Source organism: Centropristis striata, chromosome 24, assembly GCF_030273125.1.
Source record: "Centropristis striata isolate RG_2023a ecotype Rhode Island chromosome 24, C.striata_1.0, whole genome shotgun sequence".
NCBI classification, from domain to species: domain Eukaryota; kingdom Metazoa; phylum Chordata; class Actinopteri; order Perciformes; family Serranidae; genus Centropristis; species Centropristis striata.
The window spans coordinates 8,661,499-8,675,312 of NC_081540.1; the positions used below are offsets into that span (position 1 = coordinate 8,661,499).

The 13,814-nt window shown below is 39.5% G+C and overlaps 1 protein-coding gene across 1 annotated transcript in view; it reads right to left on the reverse strand.

Moving 5' to 3' along the window:
* Positions 1-649: 649 nt before the first annotated feature.
* The window catches only part of hecw2b (HECT, C2 and WW domain containing E3 ubiquitin protein ligase 2b), a 35,498-nt gene continuing 22,333 nt past the window's right edge, over positions 650-13,814 (reverse strand). The window contains exons 11-31 of the mRNA XM_059328009.1: positions 13,334-13,492; positions 13,052-13,156; positions 11,770-11,920; positions 10,915-11,018; positions 10,688-10,812; positions 9,563-9,748; positions 8,509-8,661; positions 8,317-8,419; positions 7,857-7,953; positions 7,116-7,199; positions 6,885-6,994; positions 6,260-6,380; positions 6,052-6,165; positions 5,091-5,243; positions 4,881-4,979; positions 4,157-4,286; positions 3,662-3,808; positions 3,429-3,543; positions 2,686-2,771; positions 1,625-1,737; positions 650-1,417 (exon numbers count right to left, since the gene is read on the reverse strand). Coding sequence (XP_059183992.1) covers positions 1,306-1,417; positions 1,625-1,737; positions 2,686-2,771; positions 3,429-3,543; positions 3,662-3,808; positions 4,157-4,286; positions 4,881-4,979; positions 5,091-5,243; positions 6,052-6,165; positions 6,260-6,380; positions 6,885-6,994; positions 7,116-7,199; positions 7,857-7,953; positions 8,317-8,419; positions 8,509-8,661; positions 9,563-9,748; positions 10,688-10,812; positions 10,915-11,018; positions 11,770-11,920; positions 13,052-13,156; positions 13,334-13,492 — 2,567 coding nt within the window. The 3' untranslated portion in view covers positions 650-1,305. The remainder of the gene's footprint in view (positions 1,418-1,624; positions 1,738-2,685; positions 2,772-3,428; positions 3,544-3,661; positions 3,809-4,156; positions 4,287-4,880; positions 4,980-5,090; positions 5,244-6,051; positions 6,166-6,259; positions 6,381-6,884; positions 6,995-7,115; positions 7,200-7,856; positions 7,954-8,316; positions 8,420-8,508; positions 8,662-9,562; positions 9,749-10,687; positions 10,813-10,914; positions 11,019-11,769; positions 11,921-13,051; positions 13,157-13,333; positions 13,493-13,814) is intronic.

The window sequence follows — 13,814 nt, forward strand, 5'->3', positions numbered from 1 at the left end:
CACACTACTCTTATGTTTTATCTACAGTGGAAAACATTTAAATAAACTGCTGTTATTTTGCTCTGATATTTTTGAACAAAATGCAATGAAATGCTGTCTAGAGTGGCCTTAAAATCAGGAAAGCTTGATGCAATGCCATATAGGCTGGTTTACATGCTAGAAAACTTTCAACGTGCTGGTGCCCCACTACAGACATCTGGTGACCTTTTTATTTTCTCACTCCCAGACAGACAGCCTGAGTCTGCCACTGCCACCACCTCACTGAACAGCTTGCCACCCCTTTGCAGCCCAAGTTTTTTATTTCAGTCAAAGCTGGGTGGACATTAAATTAACTTTGTCTATTTGGATATATAACTTTTCCTTCAATCTATACCTCTAGAGTATAGACAACCTTCAACAAAGCAAATCAAATACAAGCAAATAAAACGGATATGGTTAAATACTGTATGTAACTTACTTACCATCATCACATTATCAACTCAAGTAAGTGGTGGCCAAAAATTTTTCTTCCCAATTGATCTTCCCACACAATCGACATGAAGTTAGTTACATTCAAATCACAACGTGTCACTGTCATCGTAAGAAAATCCCTTTTTCTTGCAGATGTAAATACTGTAACAATACCAAAGTGTCTGTCTGGACTCCAACATTAGCTGTAGAAGTTGATTGAAAAAATCCACAAACTTTACTTCAAAAGTTACATCATGCTTTCCTTTCAGAAATAAATGCATGAGTTCAGTTACTACAACAGGCCACGAGGAGATGCTGTACTACAGTAAGGGCATCACTGAATTCACAGTTCTGCACAGGCCCAAGAGGAGAGGTCCATCCACACTAGAATAAAAGAGACTTAATCCATTCAGCTTTTGCAGTGAAGGCAGTGATTGCTTCTTCTTTTTGTCTTGATTTTTAACCTCCTGGTATCAAAGAGATTGTGAAGAAAAAAAATCCTGATCATCAATTGGTCAAGTCCCGGCAGTTGATTCTAGTCCCAAAGGCAGTGTGGGTCATTTGTCACATCACACAGGTAAAAGCTTGTGTTACTAAGTAGGTGCAAAATATGTGCAGGTGCAACAAAAATAAGTGTTTATGAGACATTTCAAAAGGTCAGAGTGCAGCTTAATGGTCCAAAGGTCTGGTAAGCCTTTGTTATAAAATATAGCCCATTATATAAAACAATAAATTGGACTTTAAATCCAGCTTTTTAACCTTTGTCCATTATGGCTACCTCACTTCACTGTCAACAGCAGTCCTTGAGGGTTAGACTGAGATTCGCTGAGCTTTGGGTCGGTGGACAGACAGGGATCATTCCAGTCCAAAGGTGCTGGTTTCCTCCACTGCTGTCAGCATCTTCTCATATAGCATTGAGAAGGATGGGTAAGGTGGCAGGTCCAGCCGGTTGAAACAGGTATGAGCTCTGGAGAGAGACCAAACGGCATGAAATTAGACAAGGGTTACTTTTTTCACTTGGCACTGTAGTGCTGATTCAGCATAGGGCTGGGCGATATAGACCAAAAATCATATCCCGATATATTAAGGCTGAATATCGATATACGATATATATCCCGATATTTTTTTAGCGCAAAGTGAGAGCAAATGTTTTGTCTGTTCTTAATGCATTTACCTGGGCAGTGCAGTGACCTTCCCCCACTTCTCCACACAAAACCTGCGGGGTCCGTTGCTGCCTCTCAGAGAAGCAAAGCCCTCGTAAGGAATACTGGATGTCCCGGTTACAAACTGAAGAGGCAGAGTGGAGGGAGAAAGGCCAGACGAAGAGAGGGGCGGAGAAGGAAAAAGATAATAAGATTGAGGTGGCAAATATGACTCTCTCACACACACACACACACTCAACTGTGCACTCAGCTGCCCCTGATCACCAATCAAGCCAGTTCAAAGGCCTCACGCACACACACACACACACACACACACCCTTGTACTTCTATCTTTGTGAGGGCCCTCATTGGAATAGTGAATGTCCTAGCCTCTTACCCTAATTCTTAACCTAACCTTCACCCTCATCATAAACATAACATAAACCTAATTGTAACCTTGACGCTAAAACAAAGTCTGAACTCTCAAGCCTTTAAAGAAGTGAGGACCGGCTGAAATGTCCTCACTTCTCAAAAAGGTCCTCACTCTGTTGGTTAAAAACGCGTTCCGGTCCTCACTATGTAGGAAGTACAAGAACACACACACACACACACACACACACACACACAGCTAAACTGCTTTCAGTCAACAATTGAAATTTATTGATAAGAATGGTCAAAATACCTAAAAAAACCCAATGCTATTACTGCAATAAAATGGCTACTATGTACACTAACATCATCATCATAACACATTTAACTGCATGAGAAAAACTACATGGTTTTTGGATCATCCATCTGGCTGGATGTTAAGGTGTTAGAAAAAATGTAGGGGTGCAATGCTAATCCCATGCAGTTTACAGAAACCTCCAAAATGCATATACACACACACACACACACACACACACACAAACAGACACATACACACATGTACAGACACACACATACACATACAGACACACACACACACACACACACACACACATAAAGACACACACACACACACACACACACACACACAAACAGACACATACACACATGTACAGACACACACATACACACACACACACACACACACACACACACACACGTATACCTGCAGGAGCCTTAGTCTCTGTTCATTGTTGAACCTCTCCACTGCTGCCCAGAACCATCGGATCACAATATGGTTGTCATGGTAACCTAAACGGAACACATCATGTCAATGTAAGTATGTAATAAATACATTATAATGACTGAAGCCTAAGAAGATGGCACCATAAGACCTTGAGATCACTACAACACTGGCGCTGTTAGCCCTGTTGTTGACTAGTTATTGATCATAAGTTGCTAATGTTATATTATCATAACAACTACACATGCACTAATACATGGAATACAGGAATCATGGGGGCACTCAGTCTGGACTCCCTAGGTTCCCTCCCTTGTCCAACCTTCAGAGGACCCCAGCCTGTCTGACAATCCTCCCCCTCTTTTGTCCCCTTATCATGTCGTACCTCCTATCCCCTCAACACTCATTTCATTTACACCACCCTCGTCCTTTCACCCCCTCTACCCTAGACAATTTAATAAATATAAATATTCAAAAGTCATATCTCTTGTAAGTGAATTGCTGAGAAAGTTGCATTACCCAGTTGCATCACTCGGGGTGAAACAAGGGCCAGGTTATGGATACATGTAAATTTAGAATAATGGAATAAAGAATAAAAAAACAAAAAGGGTGGAGTGTTTGCTCAAGCGAAGGTTTTCTCTTCTTCCTCCTGACCACAGAAAGAATTCAAAGGTTTTAAATAAATGTAGTCCGATGAGCAGCCCATTCATCCAGATTTTCTTCCATACCTCCTCTGTATTCTGTGTTGTTTCTCCAGTCTGATAAGTCGATCTCAGCTGTTCCTGCAATCACCAGCTCAAGCTCCCTTGCATCAAACACAGATACAAGCCTGGCATCCACCACCTGAAAAACACACATATACCAACACTGCCACTGAGTGTCACATTTTCTACAGTTCATTTTGATAGAGGAATACAGTAGTATGTAAAAACTATAAGGATGTGACAATATTAAGCCATACCTCATAGAATCCTCTAACTAGGCTGTCAGTCTGCTGTACCACTCCTCTTTCTATCCTCCACTTCACCATCCGCTCAATGTATTCCTTTTTGTTCTTCTCTGAGACAGGGATGTTTGCACCACCGGGCTTCAGCTCCCTTTCTGTTATCTATGAGACACACACATGCAAAAAAATTTTTTTTTTCTTCAACACAAAGCCAAAAGTATGACCTTTTTATCATCTTAGACCATCAATATATATGTGTGTATATAAAGTCATGGAAAAAATGATGAGTCCGCCTTTGTTTTCTTCAATTTCTTGTTCATAATAATGCTTGGTACGACTAAAGGTACATTTGTTTGGACAAATATAATGACAACAACAAAAATAGCTCATAAGAGTTTAATTTAAGAGCTGATATCTAGACATTTTTCATGTTTTTCTTGATAATGATTTTGGTTATGATCAAGAAAACCATGGAGTAGAGGGAATACACATACAGACTCAGAGACTTACCTGTCCGAAGACTTCTTCATTGACGGTAAAGGTGAGGTCCAGCATGTCTTCTATGTCATTGTCCTTCATCCACTGAAGAGACTGGTGAAACTCCTCGTCTAGGTACTCAAGGTCACTCAGATCACAGGGACTACATGGTGGGAAAATGGAGTGAGTAACCTCTTCTATGAAAAGAACTCCAAATTCCTTCAACTATTAGTAATAGTAATACAGTAATATAATTTATAAGTTCCAAAATACTTCTAAGTTTTAAAATACCCTATAGGTATCCAGTACGCACAAGAATTCTTACAGTGTAGGTAGGTAAGGTCAGATAATTACCCTGTAAGTTGTGGGCTTTATTATATCTATTTATTTTATCTATGTGTTTTTTTTTCCTTTTCCCCAGTAACAGATTTAACCACCTTTCCCTGAGACAACTTTTTGAAAAAAATTGATTGAACTAAATTAAAAGTCACTCAGGTCACAGGGACTACATGGTGGGTAATGGGGTGAGTATGTGTGTTTTTGTGTGTTTTCATCTTTGTGTGTGTGCGTGTGTGACTAGTAGCCTTCCAGGTCATAAAAAACATACACTGGCTATGAAAGAGAAGCAAAGGTGTGCAGGAATCCACAAATATCCAACTTTTTTACAGTAAACAGATCAAATAAAATTAGTTGAAAGAATTCTCTGTTTGTGCATTGGTCAATGCATGCATGTGTTGTTTACATTGACTGTACATACATGCGCAGTAGGCCTTTGTAGAAGGGTCTAGTGAAGAAGGCATCCAGCAGGTACTGATGGATTAGAGCCAAACCCAGAATACGACCACTGAACCGGAACCTGGACAGACGCACATTATTACAAATAAGAGTAATCAGGAAACTAAAGATCATAATATCTGAACTTAAATGTCTGAATGTCTTTGTGTGTGTGTGTACAGTAAATTTTTACCATTCATGGTGATTGTCTACGAAGGCAGACATGGGGCTGATCTGGACAGTGTAGGTGTCATTAGCAGAGTACTCAAACAGACCGTAATAAGGGTTGAAGAGCTCTCTAGAAACCAAAAAGAAGAACTCTCTGGAAGGCCCGCTGTAGTCCAACCTACAACATAAGTAATGATGGTTAATGTTAATGTGTTTTAGCAATTAGCATACAAAGAACACAATTCTAAAAGGATTTTTGAAGAAGTAGGGAAATGCCCTTCCATAGCCGTACTCAGAGTTCTAATCATTGACTGCTTGATTTGATGAGTTGGTCATAACAGTTCAGTTCATGTACCTCAGAGTTATCTTTGATCAGGATTTGTCCTGAGGGTGTGGTATGCTGTACAAACTGTAAAGTCCTCTGAAGAAAATTTGTGATATTGGGTTACATACATAAAATTGAACTGAACTGAACTGAATAAGAAGGAAATGGGTTATATTGCAAATCCAGATCCCAACAAACCAAATCTGGGACAAAGAGAATGCTTCTGACCTGTTACCAATGCTGAGAGGTAGTCTACAAATGTTAGTACAATGTATATCTAACTCTACTTGGAGTATTTTATTGTATCATATGTATGAATATATGTTTCGACCGGTTTCGACTGTTCTTTTTAAACTTATTCTATATATTCAAGTGCAGCTGGAGGACTGCTCCAACAAAATTTTGTTGTCTTTTGCAATAACAATAAAGATTATTATACTCTACCCTGCTTTTGTTCAACCACATGGCTGTTTAGTCATCCATGGTTAAAAATGTCTGGTCCTATCTCACTACCACAGCCTGCTGACATGTAAGTTTGGGAGTGCTGCACAGGTGGTAAAGTAAAGTAAAAAACTTTCAAAATATGGTGCATCGTTGCAATATGTGGTACATGGGACAGGGGATAAAATTCTGTTAATTTCTTCATTAAGTGGGTACTCACCCCTCCTCTCCGACAAAGCTGACATAGAGCTTGCTGCGCTGCAGGTCTTTGCGAGAATAGCACATGATCTGGTTGAAGGCATCTTCCAGCAGATGATCACGACGGATGATCAACCTGAGACACAAACACAATAACGTGACTGAACAGACAGACACATACATGTGTGTAAGCACAATGAAACAAAGAAGAAAGGTCTCTTTCCACCCACTTTAGCTTCCCTGGTCCTTGTCCGTAGCCTTTAGTTTCCAGTTTCCTATAGAAGTTGCGCAGTTTGGCTTCAAAGTCTCTCTTGTAGGGTGCTGGGGCTCTGGCATTAGCTCTCTGAGTACCTACAGGCACAAAGGAAGAGGGAACTTTTACACCTTTCATGTCCTGGCATATCTCAGTGATCTGCATAGTTTTGTGCTTTACTTTTTTTTTTTTAGAATAAGTACCTTTTTTCGAACACATGCTCTCCTTTTAATGTTGTACATGTATGAGTGAGATGCCAACCTCTTCTATGAAAAGAACTCCAAATTCCTTCAATTATTTTTAAATATGAATATGATAATGTGAATAATCACATTTAATTTATAAGTAATATAGTAATATTATTTATAAGTTCCAAAATACTTACTTACTTATGCTTATATGAAGCTTAATTTGAAAATAACAATCTATATTAAACAAACAACCACATTTTGCATATTTTGTTGATTTTTGTTTTCCAATTTCGAGATGATGAATCTTTTCTGATCAAATTATTGATAGGAAATGTTGGGATATTTATGAAATCAAAGACATTGGCCTTAATGTCAATAAAATGTTATGTGTGTGTGTCACTTGTCTCTTACCAGGAGAATTCTGTGGGGAGGAAACAGGGGATCCCCGGGGTGACTGGCAGTAGCTGGGGTGAAGTAAGGCATGAGGAGGCACGTAGGACATTACTTCATCTTCAAACAAACTGCAGAGTAGAAAGATAAGGACAAATGTCACACACAACTTGTACAACAAGACATGGAAAGGAGATTGATATGGAAGGAAAAAGAAGAAAGGATGGAGGAAAGGGAGGAATCAGCTCTCACCTTAGCAGCATGACGAGGTCAGCATCACCAGACAGCCTGGCCAATCCTGACCCTCCTTCAGTGCGTATCAGCTGCACCTTTTCCCTGTTGTTGGATCAACATTTAATTGAGACACAAGCTGGTGACTGTAGCTTTGTTTCAAATGGAAGTGTGAGTGTGCGTTCGTGAGTGTGTGTGGGTGTCTTTGTGGAGGTGTGTGTTGCCTTCAGGGACACATTTCAGACTAATGGTTGACTGGGGACTGCTTGGCAAAAGCAGCGACAAAACAGCAAGTAGTGCTTAGAGTATCCAGGCAATAAATGTAAGTTTGGAAAAGTAAATGTGTGTGTGTGTGTGTGTGTTATGCCACTCCTTTCTGATGTTAAGTCAAAGTTTATTTCTATAGCCCATTTAATACAGCCTTGGTTGATCAAAGTGCTGTACAAATGCAGCAATAAATATAAACCAAGGGAATCAATAAACACTCAAATCAATAAAATGAATAAACTGTGCTTGCAAAAAAAGAAGAAATAGATAACCAAGGTACCCTGCTCAACCGGAATCAAATGACAGAGAAAATAAATAGATCTTCAGCAGCATTTTAAATTGATTGACAGTCCGGGCAGCTCTTGCATAAAAAGGTATGCAGCTAAGGGGCCGCCACCAAAATCACCTCTATGGCCATTTTATTCTCCATTTCAATCTGTTTCCCTGTTAAGCTATTGGTTCCTTGGTATTTAAACTGGCTGTAACAGTGTGTACCTGAGTGAATGGTTCCGGTTGAGGTCCGGCTGTCTCTCCTGCAAAATCTCAAAGATGTTTGGTTGTCGAAGAAATGCCACAATCTTGTCGTTGTAAGCTAAAAAACAAACAAAAAAAACCACAATGATGTCATGGTAAAAATGGTAAATGGGGTGCACTTATATAGGGCTTTTTATCCAAAGCGCTTTACACTACACACTACGCTCAATCAATCATTCACACTGGTGGCCGAGGCTACCAGGGCAGACTGGTGCCACCTGCCACCATTGGGAATTCATTCACACCCCAATTTGTATCTTGCTCAAGGATACTTCGACATGTAGGCTGCCATCGATCGAACCACCAACCTTCCAATCACTGGACGAACGCTCTACCAACCGAGCCACAGCCGCCTGATCATATTTCATATGATATTTGATCATTGATTCAACTTTGTGTGCGTTTATGTGTTCGTACTGACCCACTGGCACAACATCCGTGCACTGCCCCCTGTTGGCAGATGTGAAGGTGCTGGAGGGCCGGGGTAGGATGGGGGGGCTGGCATGGCGAGGGTCTTCACCCACCTCCAGACAGAAAGGAGAATAAAGTTTTTTTTATTTATCTGTAAGTAAGTAATCTGTGAGTATGTCGGCTATGTTTTTCTCTTTCTTACCAGTCGTCGGGGGCTGACCTCCCCAGCACTGTGGCTGCGTTGGCGAGTCAGGTGTTGGCGGTGAGTGAGGATGCTCGGGGGCCGGGTGCTCTGGAGGGGCAGCCGGGGATCAATGAAGGTGGTGGCACGGCAGTTATGGTCCACGAAGAATGGCTGCATACACACACAAAGAGGCTGTCTAGTGTCCACTGTCATCTCCATCCACTGTTTCTACCTTTATTGTACCCATTCACCCAAGTGTTATAGTCGATAGATAGATAGATAGATAGATAGATAGATAGATAGATAGATAGATAGATAGATAGATAGATAGATAGATAGATAGATAGATAGATAGATAGATAGATAGATAGATAGATAGATAGATAGATAGATAGATAGATAGATAGATAGATAGATAGATAGATAGATAGACTTTATTTATCCCAAGCTGGGAAATTACAGTGTAGCAGCAGCATTACATTATTTTGGATTGGGTTGTAATGTTTTTCTTTTTATCCTTTGTATTATTATTGTATATATTTGTTTGAGTAGTTACCTTGGATTGGTATGTAAGATTTTTTTTTTCTTCTTCCTTTTCTCTTATTTCTTTCTTTCTCCTTATTGTTGTATAGATTTTATGATGATTTTAAACTCTAAGCTATATTTATACAGGGTTTATTTTTTTTAATTTTTTTCTCAGGGTAAATGTATATTGTAATTGTTTGTAATTTTATTCTATTTTGTAGATGGGATAATTGTATATTGGATTTTTATAGTATTGTGATTTTGTATGTAGTTGTAAAAGCCCAACTCGGGACAGGAGTTGAAAATTAGCTGAAGCTATATCTCTATATGCAGCACATTGGATGCATGCCCTGTATCTATGCTAACTGCATTGTCCCTATCAAATAAAATAAATAAATAAAAATTAAATTAATCTCAATGAGGAAGGTGGTACTAACCTTACTATAAAGCACAATGAATGACATAAGGTAAAAATGTAGAAATGTATTTGTGTATGTATTTAATCCCGCCTTTATTACACTTTGATCAATATGTGTGTTGTCCCCACCTTGCCGGTGTGGTCGTGCTTCATCTCCCAGCCTCTAGGTAGCTCCAGCTGTTTGTTAGCAAACATGTTGAGGAAAGCCACCAGGTCTCTGTTGTGCTGGTAGCGCTCGAAGTGGTGAGCATCCCGACGAACCTTACTGATCATATGCTTCAGACACGTGTTGGTGGTGAACAAACGGTAGGCACTCTAGACAACAAGAGAAGCAGGAGAGGATTCACATCAAAGAAGGTGGATAAAAGTCAGAAAGATTTTCCCTCTTTTTATTTGAAACTGTGTATCTCTGTAACATAATACTAGACGGCTTTAGTAATGGAGAGAAGAAACTGCTGTGTATTCTTTTAGCAGCAAGCAAAAAGGCCTTAACCAGAAGATAGCAACCAAGAAATGAGGACTGGATCAACATTATACAAGAAATCTACAAATGTAAAAAGTGACTTTTCAACGAAAATTGCAAATGGACTTATTTTACAAAACTTGGTCAAAATGGACAGAATATATGTAATATTTTATCCTGATACTTTAGTCACGATACGATATTATTGCAATTTTGAGCATTTTGCAATATGGTGAGTATTGTGTTACAATATATTGTGTTTTAACTGCATTTTAAGTCCACTATAAGAGAAGATTCTCAGTCTATTCATCTCACTTCAGTCTTTTTATTTCTCCACAATGACAGTCAAACCCACAGACTGCAAGCATTTTCTCAAAACTTTCCTCAACTTTAAGCTTCACTGCTCTGAATAGTTTTGAATGAAACATTAAAACAGCTTGTGTGACCCGTGTTGCATATAAAAGCCTTTTTTTTTGACAAATCCATTTGAATATTTGTACAATAAATGTCACACGCCCTAAAAATATGTCTGGGATTAGAAAAATAATAAAAAATAATAAAAGAGCTCTCAGCTCACATGTTTTTATGTATTTTATTTATTGTTGCACTGCTTTTTGGAGTCAGCTCTCAAATCTCATTGTATATGTGTATAGTGACAATCAAGGCATTCTATTCTATTCTATTCCTAGGGGAAACACTGGCTTTCCAAAAAAAAAGAAAAAGCCATAGGGTAAAAGGTAGATTAACTAGTTGAAATAAAGAAGAGAGAGAAGAAGAAAACCAGTCCGTACAGGGTTGGAATGCAGCACAGTGAAGAAGTCGGGGCTGGTGAGGAACTTTGCACTCGGGGACTGAAGCAGAAGGGTGAGTCTGGACCTGGAACTGGAATGAGCCACACTGTTGTCCCTACGGAGCTCTGCAACACACACACACACACACACAGTGTCAGAAAAAGTAATCACGTCTCTAGGAAATTCTTTACAGACTACATAGTCCAGAGTGCGGTGCAGAGGATTACCTGGGATGGATGGGTGTATGTCTGTCTCGTCTACTGGCAGCTCATTGGCTGGCTGCTCCTCCATCCTGCTGTCATTCGTTATCGTCCTACGTATACTCTGATACCTGGAAATTACATTTACATCTACATTAACATTTAGTCAATTAGCAGACGCTTTTATCCAAAGCGACTTACAGAACAATCAAGGTAAACTGCCCTAAAAAGTCTGACTGCAGTAACTACGTAAAGGGTAAAACTGAGAAAAACTGGATCATCTGAATCGGTTTTTACTATGCAGTCTGGCCGGCCCGTCAGGAGGCGTTGCAGTAGTCAAGTTTTGAGATGACGACAGCTTGTGTCAAGAATTGAGTGGCATGTTGAGTTAGGTAAGGTCTGATTTTTATTTTTTTTGTTCTTTATTTATTTTTATTTTTTATTGTGCAATAATACAATACAGTGACATGGACAGACGGAGTGAATATTAAATAGCAATAAACGGCAATAATGGCACGTGTGTGTGCATGCGTGCGAGAATGTAAAAAAAAAAAAAAAATATATATATATATATATATATATATATATAAGAAAAAAGAAAAAAGAAAAACAGCATGAGTAACAATAATACTAATAATGATAATTACAGGAGAGAGGAGAAAAATAAGACAAAAAAAAAAAGAACTGGTCTGATTTTTTTATTTTTCTGATGTTATAAAGTTCAAAGCGGCAAGACCGGGCAACAGAGGCGACGTGACTGGAAATGTGTGCATATTTGTGTTGAGTCTAACATTAATCAAAATGTTTTTTTCTTTGCTGCTTGTATTTAGAATTTCACTTACCATACAGCAACTTTGTGTGTGTTTGTGTCTGTGTTCTGACCTGCGGTTCAGCTGCTCCATCTGCTGGATGGAGTTGGATCTCTGGAGGGTTTGAGGGGCCGGGGGTGCGGTGGGACGCTGCCAAGTTGTCGTTCTGTTCACGTGGTCAACATAAAAGATGCGACCGTGGCTGTCGATGCGAGCCTCCCAGTCTTGTTCAAACATAAGCACAAACAAATTGAAATACGTAAGTGCACACACAATAGCAAGGCCAAGCTGCAGAAGAGTTGAAGCTGTTTGGTATCTAAACAAACACATTTATAATTTATTTCATGCACCTGTTGTTCATCGATGGAAAGGAGTAAACAACCACTCCTTTTAAGGAGCCTCAATAATTGACTGGACATCTGGCATAACAGGTGGTGGGACGTAGTTGTGTCTTTACGGCCAACATTAAATGTCTTTTTCTTTTTTTTAAATTTAGACACTATGGTCTCAATTGGCAGTAAAAAATCTTCTTCAAGACAATTTGATGTTAATAGTGTAAATAATGGCCCCATTTAGAAGAAAATAGAAGATAAGAATAGTATGATTTGGGGTGTGGCTACCTTTGATTGACAGGTCTCTAACTTAGAAGCAGAACAATGCGTATCCACGGCAACTTGTCAATAAAGTTATATATAACGTTATATAGATATAAAAAAGGATGTTTACCAGTTTGGTCTCATAACTTTGACCCTTTCACTGTATTTTCACTTAATGACAGTTTATTTGAACGTTTTTTTCATTAAAAATGTCAGCGTTTGGTTGGACGAACAGACACTCCAAGGAGTCGCTGCTCATTTTTCTGAGGTAAGAAATATACATTTTGTTGTTGTTTTTTTGCTAGCCAAAACTAACATCCCAGTTAATGCTCCAGTTAATGCTAACATGAATTAGCAGCGACTTCTCTCAGGCAGGTTGAGGTGTAGAGAGGCTGTAGTCAGTGATCAGATCTCTCTCCTCCTCCACAGTCCAAATATGGTCTGCTCCCCGTATCGGAAATAAGATGGCGATGCAAGATGGCGACAAGTGTAACGATGAACTCGATGCTTCCAACGGGCCACAAACTAATGGGTGACGTCACGGTCACTACGTCCATTATTTATATACAGTCTATGTGCTGAACCAATCGATCAGCACCATGGACAGTTATTTTACCTTTGTACGTAAACTCGGGGAGATAAGGCGATTGTGGCCTCAAAACATGCATAACTCTTTTCCAGAAGCATCGGAAAACAAGTTTCTATGCAGGAAACGTGTAAAAGTGACACACACATTTACACACACACAGACACACTCACTTGGTGGTAGCGGCTCATCCACTCTCTGATAACGACTGATGTCATGGCGGATAGATGGCAGGGAGCGGACAGACTGGTGGCCATTGACCTGAGCTGTGGCGCCTCCTTTAATACACACACACACACACACACACACACACACACACACACACGCACACACGCACACACACACACAAACAGTTTTTGATAATGAAAGAAAACATGATTTTTTTCCTCCTGTAAAGGGGGATAATACATAGTTTATTAAATACTATTTGCTGTTGCACATGTCCTCCATCTCACCTGGCTCTCTCTCCACCCCCACCGCCCCATTCGGACTCTCTCTGGATCCGCACACCTCCTGGTTCTGGGCCGCGCCTCCGGGGGTCTGCATGGACTGCCTCCTCCTCCACACCTCCCCCTCCTGTTCCTCATGACCGCTCCTGTCAGACGCTCTCGCTCCTGTAATAAACCAGATGCAACAACTAAACAAAAAGATCGGTGATTGAATGACTTATTAAATCAGTAGCTAAATGAATATCACCATAAAACATTTTTTAGGACGATAATTATTTTCCCAGAAACTATCACGATAAAATATAGTATCTTCTATGTGCTCTTCGTTTACCTGTCTTCTGTCGTCTTATTATTTACTTACTTATTTTATGTATAAATAGAAATATATACAGCATCGCTTACTGTTAGTTTGGGGTGGGAAAATATATATATAGTATCGTTGTATCAATGTCATTTTAGTTTTATAATGATTTTAGAGCATAATAAG